The sequence below is a fragment of the Aquarana catesbeiana genome, linkage group LG03 (genome assembly GCF_042186555.1).
Source record: "Aquarana catesbeiana isolate 2022-GZ linkage group LG03, ASM4218655v1, whole genome shotgun sequence".
NCBI classification, from domain to species: Eukaryota; Metazoa; Chordata; class Amphibia; order Anura; family Ranidae; genus Aquarana; species Aquarana catesbeiana.
In genome coordinates this window covers 698,586,849-698,608,396 of record NC_133326.1, presented here as the reverse complement: position 1 = coordinate 698,608,396, position 21,548 = coordinate 698,586,849, and the positions used below count along the sequence as shown (strand labels likewise).

General features: G+C 43.0%; 2 protein-coding genes across 2 annotated transcripts; both read left to right on the top strand.

Moving 5' to 3' along the window:
* The first annotated feature begins 6,208 nt into the window (after positions 1-6,208).
* On the top strand, positions 6,209-7,336 carry LOC141134850 (olfactory receptor 5M5-like). Its single transcript, XM_073624284.1, has one exon. The coding sequence runs from the start codon at positions 6,347-6,349 to the stop codon at positions 7,271-7,273; it is 927 nt and encodes a 308-aa protein (XP_073480385.1). The 5' UTR covers positions 6,209-6,346; the 3' UTR covers positions 7,274-7,336.
* A 10,074-nt stretch (positions 7,337-17,410) lies between these two features.
* Positions 17,411-18,337, top strand: LOC141134303 (olfactory receptor 5B12-like). The gene has a single exon (XM_073623878.1). It carries the CDS (start codon positions 17,411-17,413, stop codon positions 18,335-18,337), a length of 927 nt encoding a protein of 308 aa, XP_073479979.1.
* The last annotated feature ends 3,211 nt before the right edge of the window (positions 18,338-21,548 follow it).

Sequence of the window (21,548 nt, the reverse complement as noted above, 5' to 3'; positions counted from 1 at the left end):
GGAGTCAATACTTTGTAGAACCTCCTTTCTCTGCAATTACAGCTGGAAGTCTTTTTGGGGACGTCTCTACCAGCTTTTCACATCTAGAGAGTGATATTTTTGCCCATTATTCTTCTTTGCAAAATATCTCAAGCTCTGTCAGATTGGATGGAAATCGTCTGTGAACAGCAATTTTCAAGTCTTGCCACAGATTCTCAATTGGATTTAGGTCTGGACTGTGACTGGGTCATTCTAACACATGAATATGCTTTGATCTAAACCATTCCATTGTAGCTCTGGGTGTATGTTTAGGGTCGTTGTCCTGCTGGAAGGTGAACCTTCGCCCCAGAGCTTGCACTCTATTGACCCCTACAATCACACACATTTTATGTCCCCAGCTAGTGCTTTTCTAGATCTTTTCTGATATGCACTTGTTGGATGGATAGTCATTATTCTATCTGTTTTAAAGTATAGCTAAAGCCAAAACCTTTTTTGTTTTATTTTAGATGGAGTGTAGAAAAGTCAAAACCCATGTCAGATGTTTTTCCTATATAGATCTGTGTCCCCATCCAGGGTGCAAACTAAAGGTAATTATTATTATTTATAATATGGTTTATAAATAATTAACTGACATTATTAAGTGCATATATACAAATGTTAGGTTCTTTATATATTACCAGACTTGCTTACTAGAATGATTTTGTAGAAAGATGTTATTGGAACAAATTGTTGCTCTTCTAGTAGAGGAATACTCCCGCGCATCACTGGAAGTGGAAATAAAATGTATAGTACAACTGCTGCAAACACCGGTAGGTGGATCTGTGACAGTCACGTGATTTGAACCCCTGATGAAGTCACGTGACTGTGACGATACGCTTTGGGATTGGCTAGCAGGCACACAGGAAGTGATATAGGAACAAGCTTGGTGGATGATGTATTGTGTTCCATCTTGCTTAATGTGAGTGTTTTAGTGTTTGTTTTTATTAAATAAATATTTTATTACATGCTACACTACCCTGTTTCCCCGAAAATAAGACCTAGCATGATTGCCGGTGATGGCTGCAATATAAGCCCTACCCCCCAAATAAGCCCTAGTTAAAGTCCTTGTAGGTCTTATTTTCAGGGTAGGGCTTATTTTCGGGGAAACAGGGTAGGGCTTATTTGGGGGGTAGGGCTTATATTGCAGCCATCACCGACAATCACGCTAGGTCTTACTTTCGGGGAAACAGGGTATATGGGCATTCCCCTTCTTCCCTCTGTATCCCCCTCCCCCTTTGGGTGAGAGTGAGATTACATTATAGAGAAATCACCATCCACTACCCAGCATTGATTCTTGGGACAACGAGTGGAAGACCCTAAAAGGAAATAAAGATTTTCTCAAACCACCAGCCATTTATATAAAGACCCCCAGAAGATATTGTATCCACTGGTTTTCCTATGCTGTTACCTTACAGCAGTAAGGTGAGAGGCCATTTTACACAGAGGTGTCATTGCATGGAATAAAGAAACACCTGTTTATATTTATCAGTTATCGGTTAAGACTGTAGCACTACACGTCACTGTTTTTCACCTTAATTTTAAAAATACTGCCTCAGAGATTTGTTACTCGTCATATTTTCACTTCACTGTTCAGTGTATGTCGATCAGCTTGATGAGCATCGATTGACTAACCACCCACGTTTGTTATATATGTCATCTGGTTTGTTGTGCAAATCATTTGTTATTTGCTTGATTGCAAGGAATCTGTTATTTAAAGAGGTTATTTGCACGTTTGGTTTACACTGCCACCTTGTGCACACCTTTATTTTTGCCTTTTCATTTGAAGTACCTTTATTATTTTGTGACACATTGGTTTCACTTCAGTTCAACAACAGTGCAACATCACTTATTATACACAAATTGCTGCTCTTGTTTTCTTAGAATGTCTTCTTGTGGAACATAGAGACATTTAAAGTGGTAGTAAACTCCACTTTTGACTTGGACCCACAGGTAAGTCTGTCATAAGGCTTACCTGTAGGTACAGTGAATATCTCCTAAACTTGCAGTGTCTTGCAGGAGATATTCACACTGGTTGCAAGCGGTGACATCACCGGCGCATGCGCACTGAATTGACAACACACTGAGTACGCCTTCAATTCAGAGTGTTGTGCTGAAGCCTCGACTCCTGTGTGCATTTGTGGGGGTGACGTCATTGCAGCCCGGCTATTCAAACGGCCAGAGCCCGCGAACCTGGAAGTAAGACCAGATGAAGGTTGAAGCCCCGTCTGCAGTGATAGTGTAAGTAAGTCTGTCATAATGTGCTAGAATGTGGTACATTAGTACATTATGACTAAAACCACCTGGGGGCCCACTATTTTTGAGAGGGTTCTGCATGGTAGCTGTCCAGGATTGAAGCTTAAAGCCTCCCATCAAGAGATCAGATCCTTGGTATACCGGCCATGTTGAAGTCTTCTTTTCCAAAAACTTTCGAAACCTTTCACCATGAGCGAAGGTTGTAGATTTCCATGCGGCCTGGTGAGCGGCGTGGCATATTTGTGATACTGATCTACAGATATTTGGCATGATTTTGGAGACTAATGTATGGACACTCCCCTATCTTACTGTTTATCTATTCTGCATACTGTTCATAGCTTTTGGAAATCTTGATACCCATGATATATCACTTATCCCGTGGCTTGCCAATACTTCTGTGCTCCAGTCCATAAAATCTATTCCATTTACTCAAATATGTATATTTGTCATCAGGTGGACACTTAGGGTTTTTTTCTTTTTCCTGCTTTTAAGACCCTAATATCTCCTGCTGGCACAGCGGTTGTCCGCCTCTTAGCGGTGGGCTCTGAAGCCCCCTATGCCCACCCCCAGGTCCTGCTAATAGATGTTTCATGATACACCATAGTAATCATAGGGCTGCTCTACCCTGCCACATTGGGTCCTGAAGAAGCCGTGAATTGGCGAAACGTTGACCTGGCAGACCTCGCTACCAGAAGCATACAGTCTCTACTATTTGTATATTATTATGCCGCGTACACACGGTCGGACTTTTCGTCTACAAAAGTCCGACAGCCTGTCCGACAGACTTTCGGCGGACTTTTGGCGGACTTGCGGTGGACTTGCAGCAGACTTTCTAATGAACGGACTTGCCTACACACGATCACACAAAAGTCCGACGGATTCGTACGTGATGACGTACACTGGACTAAAATAAGGAAGTTGATAGCCAGTAGCCAATAGCTGCCCTAGCGTGGGTTTTTGTCCGTCGGACTAGCACACAGACGAGCGGATTTCTGGGTCCGGCGTAGTTACGACGTAAAGATTTGAAGCATGTTTCAAATCTAAAGTCCGTCAGATTTGAGGCTGGAAAAGTCCGCTGAAAGTCCGGGGAAGCCCACACACAATCGGATTGTCAGCCAGCTTTAGTCCGTCGGCGTCCGTCGGACTTTTGTAGACGAAAAGTCCGACCGTGTGTACGCGGCATTAGACTTTACATAAATAAATAGACTTCCGGTACCTCTGTAGAGTATGTTATACTAACACGTGGTGGAAACATTTGAGGCTATTTTGCCTATCTTTTTTAAAACCATATTTAAAATGTTCAACAATAAATTTAATATGTTTTATAATTTGGTGTGGTTTCCTATACTGGGCCTATAAAGTCCGGTTTCCTTTGGCAGGATCTGACTTTTTGTCAGTCTGTACTTTTTTACATTGTAGATTTCCTTATCATAGTAATTCCCCCTCTCTTTTGGTCCTGGGGACCATTATCACTGAAAGTGATGGAAAATACAACATTTTCAGCTATCACTGGCTCAGAATTGGAGGGGGAATCTTCCAATGGGGAAACACATGAAGACACATATTCTAGTGAATCAATAAGTGGTGTATAAAAATTTTGGAGTTATTGCCTTTCCTTCCTGTTGTGTCTCTAATTTAGAAAAGTAAATTCAATTTTTGACAATGGGACACAGGGAGCAAAAAAAAAAAAAGTGGTGGGGGTTTAACTATTTCCTTATCTTTCCCAAATGAATAGCCCTGTTATAGGGGTTTCCCAAATGTAGCCCTGTTAAGGAGGGTCATATGAAGTTGCTCTCTCCACACAGGCTATGGAGCTAACCTGCAGGTAACCAAGTGAGTCAGAGCCTTCGCTAAGGGAAGAGTGGACTATGAATATATCATTGGCAGCAGTGCCTCCACCTAGAACAGGGCTCCAGCGTATGTAGAGATGATCCCTTTCTTGGACAATAACTAGTAACTCACCCAAAAATAACTGACAGCAGTAGTACTAATACACCCAGAATAGAGTAGATATATGCAGACATACCAGCAGGTGATTAGTGTAACTTTAAAACGATAAAGTGATGGCATTACATACAACCAAACCAAGAACAGGAAGAATAGGCTATCAATGCTACCGGACCTCTACCTATCTAAATGTTCATTGGAAGCCTATCATGTTGCTACCCTGAGCTGTTTACTGTTCCCTAGGCTAATACTAGATAGGAACCCCCCAGACGTAAATAATGAAGTGGTAGATATACACTTCAAGACAAACCAGTCACTTGATTGATTATAATCAAATGAGCTTGACTCTCATACACTTGAGGATAGCCCAAGTATATTGCAGTATGCAAATAGAACGTTTCAGTGAAGCAGAGAAGCCTCTGTCGGCTATCTCTGATTCCCACACAGAAGTGACAGTAATATAACAAACAGTGAGCTACACAGTGCAGTAACATTTGCCTATTGTCCATTTTCAGCCTGGAAGGATGTATGAATGGATGGATACAGGACACAGTCAGCCTACAGCACCTCCTGGATTGCAGAGCATGTGGCTGGCCACTCTCTCCCTTCAGTTCCTGTAAGACATCCATATATATAGCCTTGAGGGTTTTCCTGACCCTTAAGCAGGGGCAGGAAACAATCTCTTAACAGGAAGAATCTGTTTGTGACAAGAACTTTATGGTAGCTACCAGGCATGAATGTAAACAACCTCACAGACAGTGTACAAAAGAACACTTCCCTACGCTGCATTACAAAAAAAGTAATATAACTCAACGCTGTGCTCTAATGCCGCGTACACGCGGTTAGACTTTCCGACGGGAGATGTTGGATGTGAGCTTGTTGGCAGGAAGTCCGACCGTGTGTGTGCTCCATCGAACATTTGTTGGCAGACTTTCCGCCAGCAAATGTTTGCTAGCAGGTTCTCAAATTTTCCGCCAACAAAACTTTGTTGTCGCACTTTCCGATCGTGTGTACACAAGTCTGTCGCACAAAAGTTCACCCATGCTGGGAATCAAGTACGAGCCAAGAAGCGCTCGGTCTTGTAAAACTAACGTTCCTAAAGGAGATATCACATGACTATTGAACTTCCTTTTTATTGGCTCGTTGTACGTCTTGTTCGTCACTACGTTCCCACGTTCGTAATTATTGGCCAACATTTGTGTGACCGTGTGTATGCAAGACAAGTTGGAGTCAACAACCTTCGAACAAAATTCCACGGTTTTGTTGTCGGGAAGTCCGATCGTGTGTACGGGGCATAAGTTGTCTATCCACCACATCATGGATACTTTTTTAAATTTGAAATACAAAGAAGTCTTCTCATCAAGCTCTCTAAGGGTCCTTTTACACAGGGTTTCCGATCAAGTCCTCCAGTCCATTTTTCAGGTGGACCTGATCGGAAGCTCCATGCATCCCTATGGACAGGCGGATATAAACAGATTTGTGAATTCTTGGACTTTAAAACTCTGGACTGTATAACTAAAATAAGCACCTAAAACAACACAATTAGCCAAGATTGAGCTATGGCAGTTGGTAATTGTATAGATGTGGCGTGGTACTGTACAAATTCTTTTTAGAATTTTTGAAGTATTATTATATTATATAATATATAATGTAGATTCTCTTTTAACTTTTGACATTTGTAGCCCTAATATATTATTTTACTACACAGGCAGTCCCTGTCCCCGAGTTACATACATCTGACTTACATACGACTCAAACGGAGGGAGACAACAGGAAGTAAGAGGAAATCTACCTCTAGGAAGGGAAATTCACTCCTGTAAGAGTTATCATGGGAAAAAGGTGCCTCCACGGATGTTTTATCACCAAGCCTTGTCTCCAAGACAACCCACAATTTTCAAAATCCAATTGTTGCAGGGACAGAAAGTGAGGTCAAAGGAGCACAGACAGCAAAACAAATGTTACGGGGTTGTTAACCCTTCTTTATGCTATCCAAAAAATGTAAACATTATGGCTGGAGTTACACCTAAAAAATGTGCTTGTTGCAACTTAAATACAAAATCAACTTAAGAACAAACCTACAGAACCTTGTTTGTAACCTGGGGACTGCCTGTAAAAGAAAAATAATTCAATGGGCAGCAACAGAACGCAAGTAACCATGTTTGAGTTGACTGGATTAACAGATAATAAGAGACTTATCCCGTTCCTATTCATACTGTTCCTGATTATATACATGGTGACACTAATAGGAAATGTTGGAATGATGGGTCTTGTCCGTGCCTTCTCCAGTCTTCACACTCCGATGTACTACTTCCTAAGCAACCTCTCCTTGGTGGACCTCGTCTACTCCTCAACTATAACACCTAAAATGTTGGCTGATCTAATTTCGCTCCAAAAGTCAATCTCGTTTATTGGTTGCGTCCTCCAGATTTACTTTTATGCTGCTCTGGCAAGTATCGAAGTTCTGCTTCTCTCAAACATGTCATATGACCGATATGTAGCAATCTGCCACCCTCTTCACTATGCCTCAGTGATGACAAAAGATAAATGCTTTTCTCTGGTCCTCTTGCCTTCCTGTGTTGGTTTATTGCAATCATTAGCCCAGACCAGCTGTGTGTTTAGTCTCCAATACTGTAGGTCTAATCTCATAGACCATTTCTATTGTGAGATCCCCCCGTTACTGAAATTGTCTTGCTCCGACACTCTCTTTTGTGAGGCTTTAACACTGTTCTTTGTAAGTACTTTGGGACTGTATTCCTTCATAACAGTCCTAGTTTCCTACACGCTAATTGTTTCCTCAATATTACGAATGAAATCTGCAGAAGGACGACAGAAAGCCTTCAGCACATGCTCGTCCCACCTCATGTGTGTCTCCATCTTCTTTACTACCGTATTCTTCATATACCTACGCCCAGATACTCGGGTTCTTGAGAAGAAAGACAAGGTGGCATCTGTGATCTATTCAGTAGTCACCCCAATGCTGAATCCCATTATCTACAGCTTGAGGAACCAAGAGGTCAAGAAAGTCACTATAAAAGCAATGCAAGCATGCTGCTAATATAGATATTACTATTGAAATGCAAGGCTAAGCAGACCACATGAGGATTTAAGTATAAGTAAAAATGGAAGACGTAAAGGCCAATTAATGTTTTCATTTTGCCAGTGGTAACCACTGCTAAGGACCATTACCTGACAATGCAGGTCACATTGGGAATTTTCCAAGCATATTTACATTAAAATAAGGCCCCATGGACATTCATCCCAGAGTTGATTCTTTTCCAGCAAGGAATATAATAACAGGCACCAGTCAGTTTACAGCTTGAACAATATTTGGTGCAGACTATATAGAGATGAAAAGGAGTGTGAGGTGACACAGGATACCTGAAACACACCGCCAAACACGAACTCAGATCTTATATACATTGTTCCAAATAACACTGTCCTCACAGGATTTGCTGGCTGGACAGTGGACAACAGTCAGGACTCTGGCTAATTAGAGGTCAAAATTCTAGTGATATCTTGTTCATAGACTTCTAATAAAAGAGAGCTGAGAAGGTTCTTCTGTAAACTTTTCCCTCAACTAGACACCTTCCTCAAGACTGGTCACTTTCCTTTCAGCAAGCTAACATCTTTAGGTAGCCACCTAGAGAGATGACTCCTACACCATCCAGCCCCTAGGGCCCAGGGGAGAGAGAAAGCCCACATGACTACTCCTAAGGCCTAAGCCCAGGAGAACTGAACCAGGTGGCAGGATTTAGACAAACATTTAACACCTCCCTAGTTCCTGAAAATTTTTTTAAAACTAAGCTCTGGACCCCATGTTATTTTTTTTTTACTTACCTTTTCCAAATGTCCTCAGACAGGTCATGTGGTGCAACAGCATCCCCTTCAACTTGGTCTCTTTTTCTGGCTTGGCAGACTTTAAAGCAGAGGTTTGCTGAAAAAAAAAATATTAAAAGCCAGCAGCTACAAATACTGCAGCTGCTGACTTTTAATATATGGACACTTACCTGTCCAGGGAGCCCGCGGTGTCGGCAGCTGAAGCTGATCCGTCCTTCGGCTCTCGGCTGCTGCCACCGCCATCCTCGGTAAGGGAATAAGGAAGTGAAGCCGTAGGTAGCTAAATTTTGGGGTTAAAAGTTAATTCCCTGCACTGTTGCTTTTTCCTGGCAAATTCTATCCTCAGCACTGGTCCTTAGTTGTGTTCTGACTATGCTGGGAGCTCTCCTGCTACCTGTTCTTGATTTGGGAATACTTATGTTAGGATCAGTTACACTACTGTCCTGGACAGAGAGGGGGGCAACATCAACATTTTGCTGTGGGGACCCATGATAAGTAGTTGTGCTCCATCTGCTTTTGTGCAATTTAGATTTTAATAATTTCCTCATAACAAGGCAAATCTTCACTTCATCTTTTTGAGTTCATGTAGTCTTTAACCTTAAAGAGCAACTTAACCCTGACTAGAAATGTTCCTCCTTTTGGAAATCTTTTTATTTGAGTATGTGTATTAAAGTGATTGTAATGGCTCACTTTTATTTAAAATAATAAACATGTTATACTCACTTGTTCTGGTTTTGCACAAAGCAGCCCTGAACCTCCTCTTCTGGGGTCCCTCACTGCTGCTCTTGACTCCCTCTCCCTTCTGAGTGCCCTAAAAGAAAGCTACTTGCTACGGGGGGGGGGGAGGGCTCTAATGTGGGCTCAATCTCAAGCCAGGCTGTGTCCGACCATAGACACACACAGTGTGGCCCCCCCCCCCCCGATTCCTCCTCACAGGATTTGACTGACAGCAGCAGGAGCCAGTGCCTCCCGTTACTATCAGCAAAGCCTTTGAAACAGGGAGAGAAGACCCGCAGCCAGGCACAGCACTGGATCAATAAAGGACTCAGGTAAGTGTTAGGGAGGGGCCTGGGGGGCACTGCTATTGTAAAGTTTTTTTTTTATTACCTTAAAGTTGTTTTAAGTAAGTCACCATAAAGACAGCATGATAGTCAAAGTAGTCAAGGGGCATATATTCCGGGGGGGGCTCTCTTGATAAGTATCTTAAAAACAAACGACTCCAGCCTGTTTCTAAGACACTCATCAAGAGCTCCCTCTTTGGAATATATGTGCTACTTTGACTACCATGCTGTCTTTATGGTGACTTACTCACATTGGGTCTGGATGGTTCTTCATTGGGAAGCTGGTCCTTTTATTTTAGGATTATGTGTACAAGACCATTCGCTGTTTACTTAATGTACCCTAAATGACTCATTTGCCCCTCTGTGGGCAAAATACACATGCTATGAATTCCAGTCTACCCTACTGGCTGTCATTACTCTATTAACTACTTGCCTACCGGGCACTTTCACCTCCTACCTGCCCAGGCAATTTTTAGCTTTCAGCGCTGTTCGCATTTTGAATGACAATTGTGCGGTCATGCAACACTATACCCAAACCAATTTTGTTATCATTTTGTTCACACAAACAGAGTTTTCTTTTGGTGGTATTTAATCACTGCTGGGTTATTTAATTTTTACAAAAAAAAAGAAAAAAGACCGAAAATATTGAAAAAGAAAAAAAATTTCTTTTAGTTTCTGTCAGTAAACTATATTATATTAATAGGTAGCACTGGTGGGCACTAATATGTGGCACTGATGGGCACTGATAGGCGGCACTGGTGTGCACTGATAGGCGGCACGGATAGGCATCACTGATGTGCGGCAATGATGGGCACTGATTGGTGGCACTGATGGGCAGCACTGATGGGCAGCACTGGTGGGCACTGCTAGGCGGCACGGATAGGCGCCACTGATGGGCAGCAATGATGGGCACTGATTGGCGGCACTGATGTGCAGCACTGATGGGCACTGATGGGCGGCACTGGTGGGCACTGATAGGCGGCACAGATAGGCACGGATAGGCGCCACTGATGGGCAGCAATGATGGGCACTGATTGGTGGCACTGATGGGCAGCACTGATGGGCACTGATGGGCATTGATGGGCAGCACTGATGAGCAGGCACTGATGGGCACTGAAAGGCAACACTGACTGGCATCCCCAATGGGCACTGATTGGTGTCACTGATGGGCACTGCTGGGGCTTTACTGTAATCAGGGCACTGATGATCAGTGCCCTGATGACTTGCCCTGGTCTCCCTGCGTGGAGATGCCGCTGATCAGCTCTCCTCGCCACACACTCAATCAGTGACTGGCTGTGATTAGGTACAGCCGATCACATGGTTAAAGAGCCATGGGGTCACGCAGTGTCCTACGAACACGGCGTGGCCATGATCAGCGCGCTGCGCAGGCACGCGAGAGTGGCCGATCTGGGGTGACGTTATGTGACATTGTCCCAGAACGAGAGCTGCACCGCTCTTCTGTCATTTGACAGTGGACAGGCAGCAAGTGGTTAAAGATTAGGAGTGGGTTCCAGTGCACTGATTCTGCCACAAGTGCTTCTGAAGAAGGATTCCCGAAACACGTTGAGTCCACATGTGAACTGTAATCGGAATCTTTGCGTGTTGTATATCCATATGTGGAGAGCAAATTTTCATGTTGTGTAATAGATATTTAATGGTACATAATAAAGTTGTTTTTATAATACTCAGTTTCTCTTCTATCTGTCCAAACAAAGTCCATGACCACATATTTATAGTTGTCAATAGTACACAATGGCTTTCATTCATAGCCATTCATTGTGTACTATTGTGATCTCTGTGATTGGTCACAGGAGCCAATCATCACGGACCTCTAACATGTGATAGCTGTGGCGATCACAGCTGTCACAATAGTACACAGTGACATATGAATGGAGACCATTCATAAAATGATTGCCTGTAACAGTGATCAGATCATCATAAGCAATCATGGTGAAGAAAAGAAGAAAAATAAATCTTGCCCACCTCCCCCAGAGCAGTACAGCGTCACTTTTGTGACACTGTACTGCTCTGGCCACAGTATGTAAAAAAAACAATAGTAAAATAAAATAAAAAATAGTAAAAAAAAAGTTTTTTTTTTTTTCACATATCACCAGTCAGTGTCCCTGATCATCACCACACCAGTCATACGATGACACTGTACTGCACTGGTGAGAGTATGTAAAAACATTGTGGAAAAATTAAATTTCTTTATTTTCCCAAAAAAAGGTACATTTTCGAAAAACTCGCCATGCCTCTTACTAAATACCTTGGACTGTCTACTTTCCAAAAAGGGTCATTTGGGTGATATTTGTACTGTTCTGGCATTTTAGGGCCTCAAGAAATTAGGTCCGTCAGTACATCATTTATGAATATTCAAATACCGTATATATAGGTATACCATAGTTTGTGGACTCTTTAACTTTTACACAGTAAATAATAGACACTGATTTGGGTTATTTTTACCAAAGAAATGTACCAGAATATATTTTAGCCTAAATTTATAAAAAAAGATTATTTATTTGCAAAATTTTATAACAGAAGCAAAAAAAAAAAAAAACATGTTATTTTAAGGCCTCATGCACACAGGATGTCAAAATAATGTTATGAAAACGCCAGTATGTTTGCAGTGATTTTTTAAAACTTTTTTCAGCTTTTTTCAATGTTTTTGCAATAGCGTTTTTTAGCGTCTTTCCGCGTTAGCGTTTTTTTTTTTTTTTCAAAATTTTTTTTTTTTTTTTTTCAATGGATCAAAAACGTTAAAAAACATTGGTGAGTGACGTTTTTGAGTGTTTATCAGCGTTAAAGCGCTTTTACAGCTGAAAAACATCTCTCATAACCCACTGGTCCTGGGTTTTTTTTTACAGCTTAAAAACGCCTATGCCATTTGCAGCTCAAAAACGCCTAGGTGGGCATGAAGCCATAGACTAACATAGACAGGCCTTTTTAAGCTTCAAAAAACGCTCAAAAAAGCGGCTGTAAAAACGTCCGTGTGCATGAGGCCTAAAAATGTTCTGTATTTTTTCATTTATATAGTAAAAAAAAAAAACAAAAACAAAAAAAAAAACAGTGGTGATTAAATACCACGAAAGGAAAGCTCTATTTGTCTAAAAAAAAAGTATATAAAATGTATTTTGTTGCATGACTGAGTAATTGTCGTTCAAAGTGTGACAGCGCTGAAAGCTGAAAATTGGCCTGGGCAAGAAGAGGGTGAAAGTGCCCACCTGGTATTGAAGTGGATAAGAAAAAAAAAATCTCACATCAAATTCCTTAATTCCTTATACTCATCTGTATTCCTTAAAAAAAGTGTATTATATTGACACTCACACAAAAGGGTGAATTTCTGTAGCTCACTGCGTTGCACAATTTGCAAACAATTTAAACAAAATAAGACAAATAAGTAACATCAGGTAACTGGCTTGCTCCTTATTTAGAACAAATACTGATTTGCTTGGAGCAGTAGAGAGTTAGGCTCTCGGGAAACGGAATCTTATATAACAATAATGCATTTGTGGAGGTGCACAGACCCTTGTGTATGCCGATGAGAAAAATCACTACATGGCTCACAACAGCTTAAAGGATGTTCAAGGTAATGACAAAAAAAAATGTCTTTAATGCAGCAATCCACTAATACAGGATACACATTGAGAGTCAATGCAGCCATTAACCTGAATTCCAGGCAAACATCTACACACAGTAGACATAAATATACACTTCCAGACAAACATTTTTACAACAACCTCCTTTCATTTATTTTTATTATTTTTTTTTTTTTTTATTAATTCAAGCAGTTAAATGTCCAAATGTATTAAATGCCCAAATTTACTCTGAAATGAAGGCATAAAATAAATAATACATTTGAGATAAAAAAATAAATAATTTTCTTTAACAAACTTTAAAATGGAACTATGAACAAAATAAAAATGACATATTATACAGTCTTTAGGCAGCATTAATACCCAATCACTCAGCAATAGAAACAGGCAACATTTCATATCAATTCTTTCTCCCGTCAGAGACTTATGTCGCGTACTTTCGACCGGACTTGTCTGACAGACGCCGACGGACCAAATCCAGCGAACAATCCAATCGTGTGTGGGCTTCACCGGACCTTCAGCGGATTTTTCCAGTCGCAAATCTGAGGGACTTTAGAATTGGAACATGCTTCAAATCTTTACGTCATAACTCCGTCGGACCCAGAAATCCGCTCGTCTGTGTGCTAGTCCGACGGACAAAAACCGACGCTAGGGCAGCTATTGGCTACTGGCTATGAACTTCCTTATTTTAGTCCGGTGTACGTCATCACGTATGAATCCGTCGGACTTTGGTGTGATCGTGTGTAAGCAAGTCCGGTCGTTAGAAAGTCCGTTGAAAGTCCGCCAAAAGTCAGTCGAAAGTCTGTCGAAAGTCTGTCGGACGGGCTGTCGGACTTTTGTAGCTGAAAAGTCCGACCGTGTGTACGCGGCATTACAGTATCTTACAAAAGTGAGTACACCTCTCACATTTTTGTAAATATTTTATTCTATATTTTCATGTGACAACACTGAAGAAATGACACTTTGCTACAATGTAAAGTAGTGAGTGTACAGCTTGTATAACAGTGTAAATTTTCTGTCCCCTCAAAATAACTCAACAAACAGACATTAATGTCTAAACTGCTGGAAACAAGTGAGTACACCCCTAAGTGAAAATGTCCAATTTGGGCCCAAAGTGTCAATATTTTGTGTGGCCACCATTATTTTCCAGCACTGCCTTAACCCTCTTGGGCATGGAGTTCACCAGAGCTTCACAGGTTGCCACTGGAGTCCTCTTCCACTCCTCCTTGACGATAATACGGAGCTGGTGGATGTTAGAGAGCTTGCGCTCCTCCGCCTTCCGTTTGAGGAAGCCCCAACTCAATATGGTTTAGGTCTGGAGACATGCTTGGCCAGTCCATCACATTTACCCTCAGCTTCTTTAGCAAGGCAGTGGTCATCTTAGAGTTGTGTTTGGGTTCGTTATCATTTTGGAATACTGCCCTGCGGCCCAGTCTCCAAGGGGAGGGGATCATGCTCCAGGCAACTTTGAGTCTTTGTATATCCAGGCGCCTTTGAATCCAATGGATGCCTTGTTGCTACATGGTTCAAGCCCTGACAAAAGGGGATTTTTGGCCGCCAAATGCTTTGGCTGTCTTCTTCCTTCCTGTTGTTACAGGTGATAGCAGCATTTTCAAAAGGAGAAGTTAATAGTGGGCAACCTCTATACTGCCCTAATGTCCTCTAAATAGCCTCTTGCCTACTGACTAAGGGCCCTGGCTTTTGAGGGGACTCTATTCTTTTATGAGGGGTGTGCTTGGGGGACCTTTGGAGTGGTTTTGCTTCCGATTCAGGTCCATGTCTCCCTGGGGCCCCTGCATTTTGTTGGGGTATGGAATCAGCAGCCAAAGCCAGCCTTGAATGCTTCAACCTCCTCCTAGACTGAGAGACTCACAGCAGAAGGTTCTAATATGTCCAAACAACCTGATGCAGAGGTCTCCTGCTGCTCGGCTGCTTTGTGTAAATCTGATTATTGAAGTGTCTTCCTCTCATTATATAATTCCCCATTTTGTGCTGCATATCAAAAATGACTGAACAGAAAATACAATGTATACATGTAAAAAATGATTTTTGAGATAAATCATTTGTTAGCAAATGGATACAAAAAAAGGTTGTAAGTACAGGAATACTGTTGGTGTGAATTTGCATAGCCTGTAATACAGAGGCAGGTGGAGACAAAGAGGTGCAGGCACTAGAAAAGAGTAGATGGGTGACAGTCAGGAAGGGTAGAGGGGGAAGTGCTAGGGAGGCCGATCCAGGGCTGGAGCATCCCAATAGGTACGTTCCACTTCAATGCCGGGTGGGCACTTTCACCCCCTTCTTGCCCAGGCCAATTTTCAGCTTTCAGCGCTGGGGGGCCTAGTAGATGATAGGCTCAGCAATGGCATGCAATGCCAAGCTGCTTGTAACAAAGCAAACAGAATATTTGCATGCAATATAAAAGGGGATCAATTCCAGAGATAAAACGATAATTCTCCCACTCTACAAGACTCTGGTCTGGCCGCACCTGGAGTATGCTGTCCAGTTCTGGGCACCAGTCCTCAGGAAGGATGCACTGGAAATAGAGCGAGTACAAATGGACTTTATGGACTTATGTTTATTATATTGTTCATTATATTTTATTTGTTTTGAGAAGCTGAAGTTGTTTAGTAGCGCCTGACTTTTTATTTCTTATGATTTATGAAAGTATGTCTAGACCCAAGAACAAAAATCGAACAGATCGTATCTTACCAGTCTCTTGATGAAGTGGCTGTGTTAGTTTTCTATTTTCAGGTTAAGAGCATTTTTAGCAAGAGCAGAAAATTACAGGTTGATCCTTCCAGAAATGTCATGTCCTTGTAGTGCAAACAATGTTATCTTCCTTCTTTAACCTACTAATCCCTCCATCCCATATAACGGAGAACAAGAAAGGAAGACTGCTTGTAATCCAAATCAGTAGAGCAACCTAGTGTGATAAACATGGCTTTCTCTAAAAATATAATGGAGTGAGCGTTGTCACTGTAGGACAGGAAGTGTGTTTCTGGCAGGATCACCAGGTAAAAATAAAGGATAAAAAACAAAAAACAGGAATACACTGATTCTTGTCATGGAAATAGACAGTCAAAGTGGGAGAGATGGCAGAGGTCAAAAAGGTTTGGTCAGTAGGCCCCCTCTAAGACAGACTGGACCCAAGAGTTTCCTGGGCTTGGGGGCATTGCTTAAGGAAATCCCTCTTTTCTCAACAATACATGCAAAGTCCTTGGGTCTAGTTTTGGATTCTCATTAGTTCCACTGAAGAGCATACTTGTTGGGGAATGTCAGAGTCCTTAGGGACAGATGGTCTAAAAGTAGGGTAGAAGTGGTACTGGTGGTTATTTTCCTTGGTTTGTTTCTGGAACCTGATGTCAAAGTGGTCAGCAAGGGCAAACAAGTCATCCAGAAAGGTGGGACCTGATCAGACAATTCCCGTCAAAAGGAGCTGTTAGGGCCTCATTGTTACAGACCACTTTGGCCAGCAGAGTTTGAAACTGTATGGCATATTGACCCAAAGGCATACTTTACTTCCTTGGCATAAAGCTTCTAGTGAACTAGAAGTGGGGAATCACTCCCTGGTTTGTCAAATATACACTACAATTGTGGCCTGAAACTGTGAAATTGTAAAGCAAAGAATCATTCTTGTCTAATGCCGCGTACACACGAGCGGACTTTACGGCAGACTTTGCCCGGCGGACGGGATTTTGTCGGACAATTCGATCGTGTGTGGGCTCCAGCGGACTTTGTTTTCTCAAAAGTTGGGCGGACTAAGATTTGAAACATGTTTTAAATCTATCCGTCGAACTCGAGTCCGGTCGAAAAAAACGGTCGTCTTAATGCTAGTTCGACGGACAAAAAGCCACGCTAGGGCAGCTATTGGCTACTGGCTATGAACTTCCTTGTTTTAGTCCGGTCGTACGTCATCACGTACGAATTCGACGGACTTTGGTGGATTGTGTGTAGGCAAGTCCGTTCATTCGGAAAGTCCGTCATAAAGTCTGCCGTAAAGTCCGCTCATGTGTACGCGGCATAAGAATGGAGAGGCAAGTCATTTCCAGCCATAAGATAGACGCATATGTTACCTTTGAGTGATGATTAAGGAAATGCTGAGGCTGCAGTTCAAAATAACTTCCATACTGATTAAAGAAACCCCTATAAGCCAAATGATCCACTAAGTAGCATAAAGGTGGAGGAAGATGCTAGTATGAAGGAGAAGACTTGGCTGAGGTGGAACCAAGGACCTCCCATGGAAGTTTGGACCCCCGGATCACTCAACAAGTTATTAAGGATGCAGAGGGGCAGAGGTGTCTGGAGAGCCAAAAAAAACTGGCTGCGTGAAGATGGCATTTGTTATTCTGATAATAAGGCTAGCTGCGGAACTGTAATGTTAGCTGGACTGGCAGAGTAGTAGGTTGGACCGCGGTGGACTGGACAGTAGTAGACTGGACCATAGTAACTGCAGCAGACTGATTGAGAGCTTGAGTGCACTGACAGGTATTAGGCTTAATGATCAAGCAGTTTTTGAAAGACCTCCTGCCACTCCAGGCAATACCTGGAAGCATCCATGGACAGAAGAAGTCCAGCGCTGAAGTGTGACAGGTAAGTTATAGTGACACTTTTATTATACAGTATTTAATATTAATTCTTTTTTTTTTATTTAAATATATGAAACCCCAATATATTTGTTCACCATTACAGACAAAGAACTCAATGAGCAGCAACAGAACACAAGTAACCATTTTTGAGTTGACTGGACTAACAGATAATAAGAGACTTGCCCCATTCCTATTCGCAATGTTCCTGATTATATACATGGTGACACTAATAGGCAATGTCGGAATGATGGGCCTTGTCCGTGCCTTCTCCAGTCTTCACACTCCGATGTATTACTTTCTGAGTTATCTCTCCTTAGTGGACCTCATTTACTCCTCAACTATAACACCTAAAATGTTGGCTGACCTCATTTCGCTCAAAAAGTCAATCCCATTTATTGGTTGTGTCCTGCAGATTTATTTTTATGCTGCTTTGGCAAATATTGAAGTTCTGCTTCTGTCAGGCATGTCATACGACCGATACGTAGCAATCTGCCACCCTCTTCACTATGTCTCAGTAATGACAAAGGATAAATGTTTTTCTATGGTCCTCTTGTGTTTCTCTGTTGGTTTATTGCAATCATTGGCCCAGACCAGCTGTGTCTTTAGTCTCCAATACTGTAGGTCTAATCTCATAGACCATTTCTATTGTGAGATCCCCCCGTTACTGAAATTGTCTTGCTCCGACCCTTTTTTTTGCGAGGCTTTAACATTGTTCTTCGTAAGTACTTTGGGACTGTATTCCTTGATAGCAGTCCTGGTCTCCTACACTCTCATTGTTTCCTCAATATTACGAATGAAGTCTGCAGAAGGACGGCGGAAAGCCTTCAGCACATGCTCATCCCACCTCACATGTGTCTCCATCTTCTTTATTACTGTATTCTTCATATACCTACGCCCAGACACTCAGGTTCTTGAGAAGCAAGACAAAGTGGCATCTGTGATCTATTCAGTAGTCACCCCAATGCTGAATCCCCTTATCTACAGCTTGAGGAACCAAGAGGTCAAGAGGGTCATAATAAGAGCAATGCAAAAATGTTGCTAATATAGATATTACTATTGCAAGCTTTTTTTAAATTCACAGCTGATCAGACATATAAGGATTTAAGCATCTTTAGAAAGTGGGTTAAACTGGAAGGTGTAAAGGCTAATCTTAGTGCTTTTTACCTATGGTCTACAAGAAAAAACAGTAGCTGAACAAGAGAGTTTACTCCATAAAAATATCACTGTAATGAGGCTGAATAGTTAACAATCTAAGTGCATATATAGAAGGTATAATCTCCTGCTGATATATCGGATAATATGGATGTTTGGTCGCCGATATAAATTATGAGATTGTCCCTTAAGATCCAAACATTAGCACTGCAATGTTCAGAAGCATAGCAAAAGGAAATTTAAGTATGGCTAGCAGTAAAATACAGTTCACATAAGTTGTCTAGTGGTGTATGTATGCTGTCTGTATTTACTACCGCTCACAGTGGACTCATCCCACCTACAACAAATAGTTGGTGATTGTGGTATGATTATCTTCAGTCTGGCAACAGCAGATAGAGCTATGCAAGCGATGAAAAGGCAGACCGGTGGGGGTGGGGGGGTGGGCGTGGCCGGACGCTGACCAAGATGGATGTGTGATCTCCCCGCTCCTCATGGACCTGCCTTGAGATTCCCGGGGACACAGCTCCATTCTGATGGGCAAAAACAGGACCAACAAAACGCCAAGACAAGGGGGTACCTCCGGACGCTCCAATTAGCGAGGTCCACCGATCCAGCCCCACTTTTCTCCGCTCCTGGACTCCGCCATACAAGAGACGGACAGCATGACGCTGTGCGGCCCTGCTTCATCTCCCCATGGAGAAACTCCACCGCCATCTTGCGGCCTACACGTTGAGACACTGCAAACGGCTCCACGGGTGAGTCTTTCTTTGATCCCCCCGCTCTCTGACCATCCTGGCCATGAACAAGACTCACTCTCCCTGCGGGGAACCCCTCCTGCCTTCCAACACTGGGGATTGTCCCCTACATTTCAGCAGGGCCGCTCACAATCCTTCCCACGGCTGCGGCCTACCTCTCCAGCCACCCTAACCCCATCCTCTTCCCCAGGCTCCCCAAAGTCACAAAGGCCTCTCCGCTACCGCGAATCCAGCACCACAGGCTTAACTGGAGAGCCCCCACCCTCATCTTCTGGCCCGCATATGAGCCCGGCACTGCCATCGCGGATGGATGACCAAAGAGAGTAGTTTGAAACCTGGCCCCCCCCGGCAGCCTCTGGCCCACCATCAACCCCTACCTAAAATACCCTCCATCTTTACAGCAGATGAGCTGATCTCCTGGCGGGAACAAATACATTCACTGCCCACAAAAGCAGACTTCAAACTGCTGATTTCTGAGGTAAAGAAGCCTGCCGCAGCGAAATTAAGACCCTGCAAGCAGACTTTCGCCAACTGGCCACACAGGTAGAAGACCTAGATGAAGACCTGCAAGCCACTAAACTCACAGTCCACTGAATCCAATCCCATCAAACAGACGATCGATATATGCTCCGTGACATGCAACATCACCTGGAAGATCTGGACAATCGCAATCGTCGCAACAATATTAGGCTCCCCAAGTCTTCTGGTCCAGAGGACCTACAATCGATACTCCAAACAATTTTCAACAACTTGCTGGGAGTCCCTACTTCCATGCACATTGAAATGGACAGAGCCCACAGAGCCTTGAGGCCTAAAGACCAAGCGTCTAAACCCAGAGACATAATTTGCAGAATGCACTCATTTGCACTAAAGGAAGACATCATGCGCAAGGATTAAACCTATCCTTGTAGACGGCACCCCAATCCAACTTTTCCCTGATCTTTCGTGGATCACCCTGCAGAAGCGTAGGCTGCTCCAGCCACTCCTCCACTCTCTACAAGACAACAACATCACCTATCGATGGGGTTTCCCGCTTAGCCTCACAGCTACACATGCCGGGAAGACGGCGACACTTCGAGTTCCTGAAGACCTTCATTTCTTCTGTGAGACTCTTACTGTCCCTACCCCAGATCTCCCAGGCTGGGACATTATCCCCCCTCCTGCCCCCCATCGACCGGCTGGCAAAAAGTTCCTCCGAAGCGGAGAAGACAACCCCTGGACACCCCTCAGAAGAGTCCCAGACACCGGCCTACCTGAACAGTACCACCAGCCTTTTTGATTCACTCCTTTTTTCTTCATAGAAAGTGACACATTGACCATGCTCAGTTTGCCACAATTAGCTTTCGTTTATGTGTTGGCTACATTAATCAGGTTTTCACCCCTAGGTGGTCAGTCCCTTCCAATGGGAGCCGGTTCCTGTCCCTCCTGGACATTATGTCCTCCGGGGTCTGGACCGCCAGGTTGAGGTCTTGACCTCTCTGGAGTCTGGTTCTGACCCGGACGACCTTAAGTTTGTGGCTCATAGCCTGCCTGTTTTTGCCCACAGGTTCAGAATGTTTGTTTTTCTTACAACGACTAGTATTGTCCCCTAGCCTTTGTTTAAATATCTAACAGATTTGTTTCTTAGCAGGTCCTAGATCATAGGTACTGATTGGACTTTTTTCTGACACTACCCCCCTCGCTTATTTAGTGATTTAAAAGTCCCCCCTTAATCATTACTTACTCCACTCGTTCTTGATAGACGATGGGGGTAACATGGGACTTTGGGTCTGAAGTTAGACCTTTACTTCTTGTGTTGAATATGGTACACTTAGTTTATTTTGTTTATTTTTACATGTTCTTCTTTCTTCCCTTTCTTCTCTTCTCTTTCCCATGGCTCGTCTCTCCTGGGCTCCTGAGTTGCTCCCTGGGTGGGGGAGACTATCCCTGGTCTCGGAACACATCTCCCTGGGATCACAGGCTAGATAAGTATACCGCACCACGACACATGCTTCTCTATCTTTTTCCGTTCACATTTGAACCACAACATGGTACGGATATACTCACATAATGTAAATGGCCTCAACTCTAATTTCAAACACCAATTAGCACTACAAAGTTTCAAAGATTCTGGCGTGGAGGTCATTTTTATACAAGAAACACACTTTAACAAAACGGGCACCCTGGCGTTTGCATCGCGATTATTCCCCATGGGTTACCTTGCCTCTAGCACTAAAAAGAAAGCAGGGGTGGCCATCCTGATTAAAAAGGGATCTCCATTTACTCCCACCTCCTCTTACTCTGATCCACATGGTCGTTTTTTGTTCCTTAGTGGCAAATGGCAACAATCTGACATTACTTTCTGCA